General features: G+C 39.9%; 1 protein-coding gene across 3 annotated transcripts in view; it reads right to left on the bottom strand.

Annotated features, from left to right (window-relative positions):
* Ocrl (OCRL, inositol polyphosphate-5-phosphatase) overlaps positions 1-16176 on the bottom strand; it is a 50830-nt gene that overhangs the window by 33250 nt on the left and 1404 nt on the right. For all 3 annotated transcript variants that reach the window (XM_087600195.1, XM_087600196.1, NM_001108256.2), the window contains 2 exon segments: positions 13586-13665; positions 10630-10668 (listed from right to left, as the gene is read on the bottom strand). In XM_087600195.1, coding sequence (XP_087456321.1) covers positions 10630-10668; positions 13586-13665 — 119 coding nt within the window.

Genomic DNA, 16176 nt, shown 5'->3' with positions numbered 1-16176 from the left:
AATACACTAAGCACTAAATCATAGCTTCCTATGTCCCAGTCTCTCAGATGTCAATGTAGGGATTTCTAAGCTCTAGCAAAAGATAAATTCACATATCACCCTCTTTCTATCCCCACACTAGAAATTCCTACCATTTAAGTTCGGATTGCATAATATTCTAAAGCATGAAGGTACTATAGCAAGTCACATGGCCAGGTTCAGAGTAAATTAAATTTACAAGTTAACTTTTAAAAAGTGGGATTGGCTTGATGTGTTCTGAGAAGACATACCTATACCTTATTAACACAAGTGAAAAATACCAGGTATCTTGAATAATCTTGTAAATCTATCCTAGAGTTAGTTGGTTTAAGAACAGTCAATTGAGAAAGAAGAGAATTAGAAGCAAATGTACTAGGGCGGGTTATTGGGGCTGGAGAGATGGCTCAGCAGTTGAGAACATTTGATGCAGATGACTGGAATTTTAACTCCAGTTCTCAGGTATCCAATGCCCTCTTCTGGCCTCATGGGCACTAAGCATGTATATGGTGCATATATATATAATGCAAGCAAACACCTATACACATTCAAAATAGTAATACCTTTTAAAAAGCAAAGCAAATTTATCAAGGGTTTAGAGTTCTTCAATTATTAAAATACTCTTTTCATTTTACTTTTGCCTGCATGTATGTCTGTGCACCACATGTGTGCCTGGTACACCTGGTGGCCAGAAGAGGCATTGGGTCCCTCTAGAACTGGAGCTAACATGAGGGTCTGGGAATTGAAGCCAGGTTCTCTGGAAGAACAGCTAAGGCATCTCTCTAGCCCCAGGCTTAGCCTTTTTAAGAGTACAACACATTCTCTCCTATTTTCTGATGCCCTAAAATTATCATCTGACTCAACTACTTAGAAAATTATGTATTTATTTATATTCTTATTCTAGTTGGTTGATTATATATACTGCTTTTCCTGTGTTCCCAAAGTTATAAGCTCAGTCAAGGGACGGATGAGACACACATACACATTACCCAATGCTCTCTACAGTCTAGAGTAGCCAATGGCTGTCAGAGGTTGAGGGGCTTTCCATGTATGATTCAAGACTTTTTATATCAGGATGGAGAAAGTCCTGGGTTAGCTGGTCAATCTCCTGGTGACAGTGACGGCAGACTTCAGAGCTAGAAGGCATTTAATAAATGGCTGTGGAACGGGACACTTTTACACTTGTAAATACTAAAGAAGGGGAAATAGAATTAAAAATCCTAGTTTATGTTGATAATCTAGTTCTGAATTTTGATTATTTTTTCTTTTTTCTATCTCTTTTGTTTCCATCTTTATAGAACACTTTTTTTAAAAAAAAAAATAAGGTTACTGGTCAGAATAATAAAAATGGAGAAAATGGAGAAAAATGAAAGACAACAAAAAGACTAGAGTTAAGTTACTTAATAGGGGATCCACTGTAGAGACGAGAATGAAGGCAGGGAGACAAGTGTTAGTTTGGAGCAGCATTAAAATACTTGGGAAAGCTTTAGGATCTGATGCCTCACTTTCTCATGTCAGTTATAATCAAAATAGGTGAGACAAAGCCATCTCCATCTGATACAAATTTAGTACAAGGATATTTCCTCTCTTTTCTATGGTTCTTGAATATACTTTAGCAAACATAAAATACTTCTATTCAACGGCCAGAAGATTCCAGAAATTGCTAGCAAGTTATCATTGGGTGCTTTCTTAAATGTTGCTCAAAAGTACAAATTTTTCCATCACCCAGTCTTCTTTTCCCCTTTCTTCCACCCTGCCCCAACTCTCAGTCCTCTGTGGGCAGCAAGCATTCCAACATCTTTCACTCCACCTGACATGCTTTTTATCCTTTGGTAGTTCTTAACCATGGCTTCATGACATTACTAGAAGTTCCCATTTGTGTGCATGTGTGTGTGCCTACACATATGTGCATGCACGGGTGGAGGACAGAGGCTAGTTTCTTGTTAGGCCTCAGGATCCATCCACTTGGGTTTTTTAAAAATACACAGGGTCTTTCATTGACCTGTAGGGAGGTATAGGGTAGCTGACCAGTGAGCCTCAGGGATCAACCTGCCTCTGTCTCCACAATGAGGAATTAGCCATATGCTTACCACTACCTTTTTTTTCTTTCAAACATGGGTTCTAGGGATCAAACTTGTCCTCATGCTTGGACAAAAGAGCATTTTACCAACCAAGCCACCTCTACAGCCCCAAAAGTGTTTTGTAGGGCATACTGATAGTGTGCCCCACCTCAGGACAATAAACACAGACTATCTGGGGAGGAATTCCAGAAATGTCTCACTATGTAGCCCAGGCTCCTTTCAAAACATTGATCCTGCCTCAGGCTCCTAAATGCTGGAATTATAGGCACCTGCCACCACACCTGACTCCACTGGTTATTTAAGAAAAATACTTCTTAGGGAGTCCAACATATAATTACATTATAAATCGGAGGCAAATGCAACTTGGAACTGACTGGTGTCCAAGCAGATTACGTCTTCCACAGATTGGATTTTAATTCCTGGTCTCAAGTGATGCCCTTGCCTCAGTTTCTCATGTGATGCCCTTGCCTCAGTTTCTCATGTACCTGAGACTATAGACAAGCACTATCATGCCTGGCTTAAATACCACCTATAGACGACTCCCTCTCCATCTCTGTCTGGAAACTGCTTTCTCCTGAGGTCCATTCACTGGGCTATACCACCTTCTCCTTCTTCCTCTACAAGACCACCACTCTGTACAAACCTCGGAATTCAGAATCCAATGCCTGCTACATAAGACTTTACTTCCACTCAATTGCCTGCCATTATTCAGTCTTGCTTAAAAACTGACACAGAAAATCCAGTTACCACCTTCACGTTCTTCACCCAGTGGCCTTCCCATTTGGCCTCAGCCCCCATTGCCTCACTCCCTGTGGTGACTCCCTCAAAAATATCCTAGATTTTCCACCACAGAAGCACCATCCCCTAACATGCAACATAAATCAAACATCTCACCGTGACTATTAGTCACTGGCTCCTTATCTTTTCTGTAATTGTTTTTGACCTTGTGGAACCTTAGCCCCATTAATCCTACTAGCCCCAGTAATCTCATTTGCTATACCTGGAACCCTTCTTGCTTTCACTTCCCTTTTTCTCAAACAGATGTCATCATCATTGTCTGTTGCAGAAATCCACAATTGTCTTACCTCTGGTCTCCCACAGCATCTATTTGGCTAACCTCCAACCCGCAAGAGTCCAACTAAGTGCCTTCTCCATACTTCCACCAGAGCAAGCAGAGGAAATAAGCACACAAGTACACACGTATCGTGCTGGTTCTATGGTCCGAGATGTTGCCTTGACATAACCTCAATTGAGAAAATGCCTCCAAAAAGATCGGGCTGTAGGCAAACCTGTAAAGCGTTTTCTTAACTAGTGACTGATGCAGGAGGGCCCAGCCCACTGTAGGCGGTGCCACTTGGGCTGGTGGTGCTGGGTTCTATAACCAGACTGAGCAAGCCATAGGGAGCTAGTCCGTAAGCAGCACCCCTCCATGGCCTCTGTGTCAGCTCCTGCCTCCAGGTTCCTGCTCTCTTTGAGTTTTTGTCCCAATTTCATTCAGTGATGGACTGCGATGAGGAAGTGTAAGCCAAACCAACCCTTTCTTCCTCACGTTTTCTGGTTTGGTGTTTCATTGTGGCAAGAGTGACCCTAACTAAGACAAGTTGGTATCAATGTAGTAGGGTATTGCTGTGACAGAGCTGATCATGTTTGGGGGAGGATTTTGAAAGGATTTTGAAACTTTAAACTAGGAAAGCCATTGAGTGCTGAGAGCTCAATGGGCTGCTCTGAGGGAGCTTAGAAGCTAAGAGAGCAGTGCAGAAGATGGAGGCCTGGCTTATGGAGTTTCAGAGGGAAACTTAAAACCTCTAGGGGGCTATTTGTTATTTTTGATTACATTTCTGTGTTTCTGATTGGTAGAGGCTGAAGAATCACCTATGATTACAAAGATAACCAAAACTACAAAAATGAAACCTTTCCTTGGCTGGGATATTCAATGCTGGTCAGCTGGAGCTGAACATTCAGCAGTGATTAAGACGAGCATTATTGAGAGGAAATCTCTCGGGAAGTGTTTCCTCAGAGTCAACACACAGAAGCTGTGTTCCAGAGGCAGCCAAGGTTGTACCTTGTGCTGGCAGCCGAACTTGGCAGTGTAAGAGTTACCCAGGAAGTGGTTTTGAAGGCATGAAGGGTCAAGGAGAGCAGCTGAAGGCTTGACACTGTGAGAAGTCAGGAAGTGCTATTGATGAAGTGGAGTCCAGATGCAGCAGAAAACTAGAATTTTGGAGCTGCGAGTACCTGGGATGACTACTAAGAACATCGGCAGCTGTGGAGTGGAGCCTGCCCTAGCTTAGAAGACAAGCTGTGTGGGCTACAGAGGACAGAGCTGGAGAAGTGACCCAAGCCCTTTGGAAGAGCCCAGAAGATGGTGAGTGGATCCCAGACATTGGACATTCTGTTATTAACACTGTTGTCATCTTGTACCCACAAACTGACTTCGAGTTGTTTCTTCCATTAGCTCCCAAACATTCCTTCCTCAGAACCCCTCTCCAAACTGAGGTTGGTCTTTGGCTGTGTGCCACCATGCCTAGTTTTTGTTTTTGTTTTTTTCTACTTTTTGTAGTGGCTTCTCCTATATGTAACTAAAACAAAACAAAACAAAACAAAACAACAAAACAACAAAACAACAACAACAAAAAACCCAAAAAACCCCAAAACAAACAAATAAAAAACCAAAACCCAAACAAAACAGCAACAAACAAACCAACCAACCCCAGAATTCATTGAATTATCCAAAATTATTTTTCATTCCATATAGCACTGTCTTGAGTTTTCTGTGATGCTGAGCACACTCTGTAACTGGGCTGCCCAGTGTCTGGCTAGTGAGCTCTTGAAATGTGATTACTGAAATGGAGCCACTGAATTGTGAATTTTACTTCTAATTCATGTAATCAGGTATATGCATTAGACACCACTGTGTGAAACAACGGAGCTCTCAACACAATGGCATCATCTCTCATGGTTTGGGTATCATTCACATGCTAGTGAATTAGCTTTACTCCTGAGTGACATATTTTTTTGGCTGCCAATTTGTCATCCACACACAACTGTCTCAAAGAAGTCTCAAACAGGACCAAAACTGCATTCACTGCGACTGTGGCTATGTGCAGAGGACCTATAATAATCAGCCAGTCAACATTTTAGCATCAAGTGTAAAGGGGTTCATGAGTCTCCTATTACTGAGGAGCTATGGACAGCTGGTGGCTTCAAGGGGAGAGACAGTCAGTTTTCCCTAAGGGTGTAGCTTCTGATAGGTCAGTTACTCTGCAGTGGATGACTCCATGCTCAGCAGTAAGTAAAATGATAAAAATGTATCCACAAACAATAACTTATATTTTAAAACATGAATGTTTGATGGTCCCCTCAGGGAAATGCAGCCCGTCTTCAAGATTTTTATGCAAATGGTATCATCATCTACGTTCCTTGGGAACCTTGTCTTCATCCTTGATATTTCTCTTCCTCCCATCCCTCCCACCCAAGCTGATTCTTCTTGGCCTTACCTCCAGCTTCCTTTATCAAATCTGCTCACTTTTCTCCATTTCTCTCACAACCATACTCTAGCATAAACTACCAAAGCAGCCTCGTAAGTAGTCTTTCTGCTTCCAGGCAAATGATGCTATATCAGCATAAAAATCCTCCACTTCTCATTTTAAAGTCTAAAAATGCAGATTCAACACTGTGGCTTACAAGATTTCATAGCCTCTCTTGTCTCAGTGCTCAAGGCCTTTTATTTCCCAGAAACTGCCAGGGTACTTCTAAGTTTGGAGTCTCATAACCCCCTTTATCTGGAATATTCATTTTTCTTCAGTTGTTGCCTGTGTCTTAGGCCCTCTGTTCCCAATATAAATGTCTCTTCTTTGGAAATGCCTTGCCCGAGTACACTGCCTAATTTAGTGACCCCTCATGTAAACTCTTTGCACTTTTTCTTGTTAGTATTTATTAAATCCACATTTATGTAAGCATCTAATCCTTCTAAAGGTCACTTTTGTCCATTAAAATACATGATCCACCAAGAGTGTGTTGCTTTCTCTTGCATTTTTAGAGCTTAGCACAGTGCACAGTATTCAAAATGTATTCAGATGTTTATGGAACACACTTATCAATTATAGGCATGTCTGTGGCTCTGGCAACAAAAAGCACGGAAGGAAAAAGGAAAGCGGAAGCAGGAATCTTATCTCTGCTGTGCTCTGATGATTCGGTAGGATTTACCATCAGGTCTGACAAATAGAAGGCACTCAACAAATATTTGCAGAATAATGAATAAACTATGTAGGTACTATTTAAAAATCAGCATAACAGAGTTCATCTAAAGGTCATAAAGAGATAAAAGAAAGAAAAAGGAAAATAAATTCATTTCTATGAAAAATGGAGAAAAATTAATAAAATTCAGTATATGTGTACATTTTCAAGAAACAGCAAAAACTTAGTTTTTTTTGTGGTTTTGTTCTTTTTGTCTGTGACATAGTCTTGCTATGTGGCTCAGGCTGGTCTTGAACTTGTTATAGCCCTGGCCTTGAATTCACAATCATCTTGCCTAAGTCTGCCAGTTATCCAGACTACTACAGGCACATGCCATGTCTGGTTTAAATAGAATTTATTATTTTTTTTAAGAATCAGCAATTCATCAGAGAAATATGTCTTTAACTGGGAAATACAGTTGAAGCATCCCCAGTGAAACCCACAGCCACATAAGGATTAATACCATCATTTAATATTGGTCCTCAAATTCTCATTGGTACAGTAAGAACTGAAACAAAGCCAATGGCTTTAGCTATTAGAAACAAGGCGGAATAGTTATTTGAAGATAATTAAGGCTATAGATCTGCCAAAGTCGGAAAATATAGCAAAAACATTAAAAATAAGTAAAGTGACTGGATAAAATATCCAAGATTTATTAGTTGTTCTATATGATAGTAGTAAGTAAGCAGAAGAAAACAGAAAAAAATTTCACACCAGTAGCAAATCACATCCACCATGAAATTCTCAACCTAAAATTTTGATGTATAAAAGAAACTACAAAATTTTACTGAGAACTGTAAGATAGGAAATAAAGACTTGCATTATGTTCCCTCAAGATAATTTTACAAAGAAACTAACACTATGACAAAATAGCTATGGTAAAATACTGGTTATTAAAAATAATGTTTGAACAAACAGGCATGGTGGAACAAAACAATCCCAGCACCAGGGAGGTAGAGGGAGGATCAAGTGTTCAATGTCATCTTTGGCTACATAGAGAGTTTGAGGCTAGCCTATGAGAGATAGAACCCTGTCTCAAACAACAACCACAAAATTATGTTTAAAATGATTTTAAATGTCATAGGGGAAATGTCATGGTAAAGTGCTAAGTGAAAATCTATGATAAAAACTATTAAAAAAAAAAGCAGTAGGGATATACCTCAGCTGTAGAACAGATGTTTGCCAGGTACCAGGCCTCTGGGTTCAATTCTTGGCCTTATAACCCTCCCACAAAATCTATGTAGAAGGACTCCAATGATATGAAATACAAACTAACACAATAGGAAATACATATAAATGTTAGCTACAGTATAACCTCAAGATTATATGCTAAATTTCAAAGACTGTATTTGTGTATGTACATGCACACATGTGTGTGTGTGCATGAACATACATGCACAAGAGTGCAGGTGTCTGCAGAGTCCAGAAGAGGGTGTTGGGTCCCCTGGAGCTGGAGGTATATAGGCAGTTGTGCACCATCTGAATCAGATGCTGGAACACGAAGTTGGGTTCTCTGCAAGTGCAATACTTGTTCATAATTGCTGAGCCATCTCTCCCATTCTACATAATAATTTTAATTTGATACTTCAAGACTTTCTGTCACAATTATACATAATTAAGATGCATTAACTTTAGAACTAGGAAAACTACTTTCAAGATGTTCACCACTAGTATCTAGACAATATATATTTATATTAAAATCAGTCTTGCCCATTAATAAAGGGTACCGTTTTCTAGATTTCAGATTGTTGTCAGTCTTGTGCAACGAGTGCTTTTACTCACGGAAATTTCTCCCTGACCCTATGTTCCTTAAAACAAAAACAGAAACATGTTTGGAGACAGGGGGTACTTTATATAGCCCAGGCTAGCTTGGAACACACTGTGTAATGTAAGGATAGACCTGAATTCCTGATCTTTCTGCCTGCACTGCACTGAGGTTACCGATGTGTGCTCCCACACCCAGTTTATAGAGTGCTGGGATGGAACCATGGCTTTTTGGATGCGAGGCAAATACTCTATCAAATCAACCTAATCATGTCTCCAGCCTGCTGCTGGTTCTGTCTTTTGTCTAAGTACAAAACAACACAGATTCTAAGTTATTTTCTCTCTTAGCTACCTGCAACAGAATTAGCAGCTACTTTACATAACAGTTTAGGAGCAGTCATTAAGATTTCCATATTCTATGATTAAGAGAGGAATAATACACCCAAACTAGAAAACCATTTAGTACACATTAATAGTGCTAAGGGCAGAGACCATCTCCAAACAAAATTATATGCAACCTGTAGCCCCAAGATAAATGGCAGGTTCTGCTTATCCAAGGATCAAGCAAGAGATAAGGTAAACCATTTGATTTAGATTTGTATGGTCAGATACACTTTCCATAGCAACCGAACAGTAGCCGCAGTAGCAATCAAGTGCCCATTTTCTCCTCTCCAGAGAACAGTACAATTCGATGATAAACAAAGAACGTCTTGCACAGAAAGTCAGTGATTTGCATTAAATGCATAAAAAAGGGACAGAAACAGCAAAAAGAAGACCATGTTCCCTCTGATGAATGGAAGCCTTGAGGGAACAGGGCTTAAGTAGGGCACAAATTATTTCAAAAAGGAAAAGAAATAAAAGAACAAGCAATTTAATGGAGTCTGTGCCTTTCAAAATAATGTAAGGAATAGATGAAAACATTGTTAATTCACACAAAAACATAAAAACAAGGTGGGAGTAGACTCTAGAATATAATAGTCGGAAGATAACATTTATTCAGCCACAAAGATAAACAGAATCGTGACACCTGCAAGAAAATGGGTGTAACTGGAAATTATAATGACACTGTTAGCAAAGTATCTCAGATATGGAAAGGCAAATGCTGCATGTTTTCTTTTCATATGCAGAGCCTACATTTTAATGTGTATATGGGTGAATGTGTGTGTATATATGTGTAGGGGGGTACGGTCATAAGGCTAGGAAAGGGGCCATGAGAGAAGAAAAGATAGCTTAAGGGAAGGCTGAGGAGAGGGAAATCAGGGTAAAAGAACTATGTGATATGTAGGCAGAAGGTGGAACAGTGAGAAGAAGGGGGTCAGAAGGAAGGAGGTAGGCTGGTATGGGACGAGAATCCAAAAAAAAAAGATATGCTGGAAGAGGCCATGATGGAACCTATTACTTTGTATACTGTTAACAACAGCAGCAGCAGCAACAGCAGCAGCAACCACCACAGAATAGGCAAATAGTGAGTATTGAGAGAGGGAGAATCTGCCTCTGGTGGGAGATGAGCCTCTAATACATTATCCAATAGAAAGTGCTCAGCTCTGAAACCATATACACACAAACTGAAACCTTCAGTAGGCTGTATTTATATAGTTATGCATGCATGCATGTACACTAATATATAACAATAATAATTAAAAAAGAGGCTATCCATTTGAGGCGGGGTCATGAAGCAAGCTGGGAAGGAGTGACCTTTAGAGGGGCTGAGGTGGCAGGATAGGGAAGGAGGAAAAGAATGTATTTATATTTTTATTTTAAATATATATTCATATACATTATGTATACACATTTTAAAAACCCTAATATGTCTGTAGATAGCTTAGTCAGTGAAGTGCTTGGCATTTAAACAGGAGGACCTGAGTTTTACCTTCAGAACCTATGTAAAGAAGCTGGAAACGGTACACACTTGTAATCTGAGTTGAGGAAGCAGAAACAGGTAGATAGATGGTTCCTGGTGTTTTACTGGCCAGCCAGCATAGCCTAATTGATGAGCTACCAAAGGTGCACTCCGCCTAAAAATACTACCTATTGTAGTACACACATGTACATGGACACACATATACATGGACACTCATTCATGAATGCACATGCTTGTCTGCATACATACATACACACACACACACACACACACACACACACACACACACACACAAACTAATATAGAAACGAATGACCCATAAACCTCAAGCACTTTAAGCATTTCCCTAGTTCTTCGTATTAATCCGTCCTACAGCAACGAAATGATTGGCATAGACAATGTTTGCAGCTTCAAGTAGTTTCCAGCTCCTCAGCAAAGCTTATCGCACTCAGCTTTGGAGAGGTTCTTAACAGCCACCTGTGTTTCCTTAGGCTCAGCTGGAATGGCTTTGAGAGATTTGGGATAATTTTTAGGGCTGCTCTAAGAAAAATGGTGACTTTGGGATGAGATGGCAAAATACACAATACACCCCTGAAAGTCTCTTAAATGTAAAGTATTAATAAAGTCAATATTTGTAGAATGAAAACCAGCGCCATTCTGAAAGATACTCACTGTTTGAAGCAATATCAATCAAAAGAGTTTCTTCTGCTTCTGAAAGGAGGAAAAACACAACAGAATCACAGTGGAGAAAACCACTCATTACCACAGAAACAGTATTTCATAACGAAGTAACAGCATTACTCAGTTACCCCGAGTCTTAGATCTCATTAAAGAATCCTTTGTTTTTGTTGGGCACGCTTTTTTAAGAAAAGGATTTTAAAAGCCCCAGGCTATAAAGAGTATGTGCAATTCAACTTAAAAACATAATAAAACAAAACAACATCATCATCATCAACAAGAACAACAAACGGAAAGAGAAAGAAACCGATCAAGGACCCAAGTGGGGCTCCTCAAAGAAAAGCAAGGGATGGTGACTTAATAGTAGGGAACATGTTCATGCACGTGAAGGAAAGCTTAGCTCTCGGTGTTCTTCAGATCTTAGAAAGCCAGGGAAGTGAGTAAAAGCCTCCAAGCAGACTTATTCTCACTGACTTATCTTTCAACTCAGATACAGTCTCTGAAAGTTTGTCAATGATCTCCTGATCTGGACTTTTGCCCTAAGAATGGAGTATACTTAAGTTCTTGGCTCTTAGGCTTCAGCGAGTGCCTGTGGGTCTAAGAGGTTTCCTACCCAGCATGAAGCTCCGTCTTAATTGGAGCACTATTCCTGAGAGTCGCTAACTGAAGTGATGACGATGAATAAAGACGATATAGTATAGAATACATAGAGGAGTACTACTGAAGGACAAGAAGAATGAAATCAGGTCCTGCTGGCCGTATGCATGGAACTGGAGAACACTATGCTGAGTGAAATAAATCAATCATGGAAGGACAAATATTGCATGCTCTCACTTACATGTGGAAGCTCAGAGTGAAAAGAAGCACCAGAGACTAGTAGGAAGTAGTAGGTATGGAGGGGGAGGGAGGAATGGATAGTTAAGTACCGTTAGCTAGGAGGACTACGTTTCTAGTGTTTTTCTGCATAGCAGGGTAACTAAGGTATATCACCCATTTACAGATCTTAAAAGAACTAGATGAGTTGGATGGCTCCCAATACAAAGAAATGTTATTATCTCAACTGGATCATTACATGTTTCAAATTGGTACACTGTACTCCTTAATACATACAAATGTTATGTGTCAATGGAAAAAAGAGAAGACAGAAGACAGCACAAAGCAGTTTGCAAGCTTAGAGTTCTCTTTTTTTTTCACATTGGTCTTCCTGGACTTCCTTTTTTTTTTTTTCTGCCCCAAGTATCTGAACTCAACCTATCTTTTCCTTTCCGACTTCCCCAGATTTGAGCACAGCCTAACGTCTGACTCTTGATTCTGTGCTGGAATCACCAGGATCTCTGTTGATGAGATGGGAAGTTGCACACTTCTCTTGCTCCCTCAGCACATGAGATTCTACCACAGGTTCTATTAGTCAGGTACAAAAGAAATAAGGAGTAAGGCACTACGTCGTCGTCGTCGTCTACTAGCAGAATGGAGTCTCACTACTATCCACTGCAGGGTGAAGTAACTGGGCTGTGAACACAGTCTATATCCACTGCTCTGCTGTGGTACTCTTTAGCTCTGGGAAACTCTGAGTGATTAGCTTTCCAAATAGATACGCAAGTCAGGAAATGGAAAGGAAGTGAAAACTCAAGGGCATAACATTTCAATTTGTCATGGTGGAAACGATCGTGTACTTGTTTTCCACTGGAGTCTAGCAACTGGCCATCTCCTTCTTATTAAAAAACAATAGAAGTGAGACCCCAGACGTAGTAGCAAATTAGAAATACATGCTAGAACAGCAAAGCCTTTGGCTCTTTTGTGGAAGGCTTCCACTTGCAAAGTCACTGAGTGCAGTAACCTACTGTGGCACTGGGTGCCTTGTTTAGTATCTCTCTCCCACACAGGGGAGACTCAATAGCTGACTTGCTGATCCATATCCTATAGACACTATTCCTTGTAGGCATTTCAATATGCCCCCTCCTCTTCCTCCTGCTCTTTCCCCATTTCTCTGCTTCGGCTTTCTGGGATAATAGGTGTGAGCCGCTCTGGCCAGCTCAGTAGTTTTAGTTCTTAATACATACAGTGTTTTCTTTTCAGCATGCTGTCTTAAAACTCATGCACACTGACTCTATTCACTCAGAGGGCTAAATCCTGAGCAAATAACAGATATGTGGGAAGATTTATGTACAGAGATGTTCATCCCATTACTATTTATACCACTGAACAGTAAACCAAATGTCAACCAGAGGGAATAATTAGATTATGAGCCATTCATAAAATGGAAGGGCGTACAGCCACTGGCACACAGCAAACACTCATAACACAGTAGCAAGTGGGCGAGAGAAAAATGTTATATAGGATGAGTCCAGCTTCCTTTCTAGAACAAAGTGAGGTCGCAGAAGCAGTACCTCCCACATAGCTCTCCCAGTTTTTGAATGTAGCAAATGAAACATGATTTTTCTATGTTCAGTCCTCAAATGTAAGGACAGAAAGTCAAGTACTTCTTTCCCAGAGCTATGATTCACAAATGTCAAGGCCTAAGAACCAACATAACTGACTGTGCGCCAGCACAATCTGATACTTCATGGTGCCAAGGTGTCTTAAATCTAGTACTTTGGAAACAATGTGCTGAATGTGTGTGAATCCTTTATAACAGATAGAATGTTGGTTAAGCCCAAGATAGTACTTTAAATCCACATGTATGTCAATCAGCATCAAAGATTACTTACAGAAATCTTCAGCTCTCCTCAGGGAAACAGGTGATAAATACATTTGTATTTTAAAACATAATTCTTCGGCATTTTTAACCACAACACTTTTCAATGGTAGGCTAGAAGTGCTAACTTTTCTGTGAAGCGTAATATATTTCACTTTATAAGCAGTGACAAATTTGAATATGTACGACATTATACTCTGCATTAATGGCCAAGGAGAAGCCTTATAAAACTAGCTAAGTTATTAAAGCAAGTACCTTGAACACATCTGAAGTGGCTATTTATAGGAATGATATCTTGAACATGCTGTTCCTTCCCATGCAACTGGATTATTAACCTAGAACACAGAAGAATATATCAACAAATAGCTGCCGAACATGACTAATCTTTAGCAACAAAGCACTGCTGTCTTGCTACACAAATATAATCTGTGTTTATTAAACGAGCAGCAGTGAGTCCACCTGATCTGAGCATCATGATTACTAGACGTTGTTCAAGGGCTAAAAGGTGATCAATACCTGAACATCCAAACTGCCTTACATGCATAAAGAGCGTATAATAGTCTATGTCCTAAGCACAGGCTTAAGAGCATGCACTTACATACCTTCACTGTATGACCATTAGACTGAAGAACCTACAGCTTAAGTGAACTTGTTGACGGCAGGGACTGTGGCTATCTTTCTGTCATAGTAATTCTAATGCTTAGTGTAGAGCCTGGCATATCTAAGACACTGGTGTGCAATGAATCAATGAATCAGACAACTCATTCATTAGCTTTTCAGGTTCAGTTGCATGTCTTTGACCAAAGATGGGTGCTGCCACTTTCACACACACATGTAAGTTACTAAGGAACAAGAAGAGTCACTCCTGGGCCAGTCAAAAGAACACTAGCAGCTGAGGATGTAGCAAAATTCCTGAATGGGTTGCCTTGACACCCTTTGTGCATGTCCTCTGCTGTCTAACTTTAAGCTGGTATTTTTACGTAAATACAAATGAATTTGGCTCCCAAGTATGAAATGCAAGACTCCAAAATTCACTTCTACTCACTCCTTAAACATTAATGTTTGAGATAGGTTTCCAGTATTGTAGTTCAGGCTGGCCTATAACTCACTATATAGCTTAGGCTGATCTCAAATATATGATCTTCCTGCCCAGACTCCAAATTGCATGGATTACAGATGCACACTATCATGTTGGGAATTGTTTTTTTACTTTCTAGTGGGCCAGAATCAAGGTATATCTTAATTGGTAAACAGACATTCTAAACATTAACTGGCTTCTCCACTTCAAGCACTATTCAAGTGAGGTTTTTTTTTTTTAAATCAATAACACATCTTTTCTTCCCTACACCCACCTCCTCAGTGAAGCTTTCTCCAAATATTCCCAAGAGGAAGCAGCAGTCTTATCCCCTTAGCCTGGCCCTCTAATAGAACATGGAAACAGCACTTATATTTATTATATTGGAACTCCTTGAGAGTGAAGACCCTATTCAGTTTTGTCTACAGTTTAACAGATACTCAATGATAACCGGTTGAATAAGTGAACAACTTTAATCACACCATAAACAGAGGTGAATTTTTCAATGAAACTCCTTGGAGAAATAAATACTCTTTTAACATTTCATTGTTTCCAAAAACAACCCTCCCCCTTTTCATTTTGGTCTCTATATTCAGAACCACAGAGCCAAACATGGTGATAGGCTTCAACTTCTAAGACAAAAGTCCAAATTTAAAAAGTTCTGGAAATCTAGGTCAGAGATGACATTAAGAGGAAAAAAAAAAACCCTGTGGAGCTTTTAAGTGGTATTATATATTAGGGGTCTCCAGTGAATGCTCAAAAGGAAGTTCTCCTCTGGGCATGTTAGTGCACGCCTTTAATCCCAGTGCTCTGGAGGCAGAGGCAGGCGGTTCTCTAAATTTGAGACCAGCCTGGTTACAATGTCAGTTCCAGGATACCTATGGCTACACAGAGAAACATTGTTTCGAAAACAAAAGTAGACATTTTCTCTGTGGAATTCTTAAGTATGTCGCCTGGGTTTGGATCTCAGCCACGTGGCTGTGTAACTCTGAGTAAGTGACTTAACTTCAATGTCTGTACCTGTAAAGGGGCATGGCACATGCTTGGGACAGTCATCAAGCCACCGAGTTACTTGTTACTATACCCTTATTAGTTACATGGACTCAAAACACAGGGATTTAATTCCTCTGTGGGGAAATAGGCAAGAGCCCTCCCCTTGCCAAGCTTATAAGTTCTAGTATAAGAGCTTAGACAGAACAAGTTACTTTTCCCAAGACTAGCTGTTGGCTCTCTTACTAGAGTTCTAAACCCACTCAACCAGGGGAACAAATTCCTCTGTGGTGGTTATTTCAACAGTGTAGCTATGCTGTTCAATTATTAAAACTTTGGGTTTTTAATACAAGAAGAAACCAAGATACACAGAATTTACTGGTTTGTGCAGATTACACTTCTACACATTTCTACCTTTCCCACATGGTAGTGGAATTGCATTTTTCAGTTCACTATTTTATTAAATGTACTGTTAGTAAAATAGTCTTCCCAGATTTTATAAAGTCTAGGGAAAATAACATGAATTTCTTACATCGACATGACTGACCAAGCAGGATCTAGGAAAGAGCCACTTCATTGAACTAGGTGACAATCAGTTATCATAGCACCCAAAGCTTCAGCTAAGATCAGGCCAGGCTAGTGGGCTTTTTCTTCTTTGTGAATCACACAGCTTTAGACAGAGGATTTAAAAGTAGACCCTGAGACAAACAATTTTTCATGCAGAACCTAATGTTAATAGACGGTAGGATTTAAGTGATCAATAACTGCTAAACTGGGGGGA

The sequence above is a fragment of the Rattus norvegicus genome, chromosome X (genome assembly GCF_021556685.1).
Source record: "Rattus norvegicus strain SHRSP/BbbUtx chromosome X, alternate assembly SHRSP_T2T, whole genome shotgun sequence".
Taxonomy (NCBI): Eukaryota; Metazoa; Chordata; class Mammalia; order Rodentia; family Muridae; genus Rattus; species Rattus norvegicus.
This window is presented reverse-complemented; position numbering and strand designations above follow the sequence as displayed.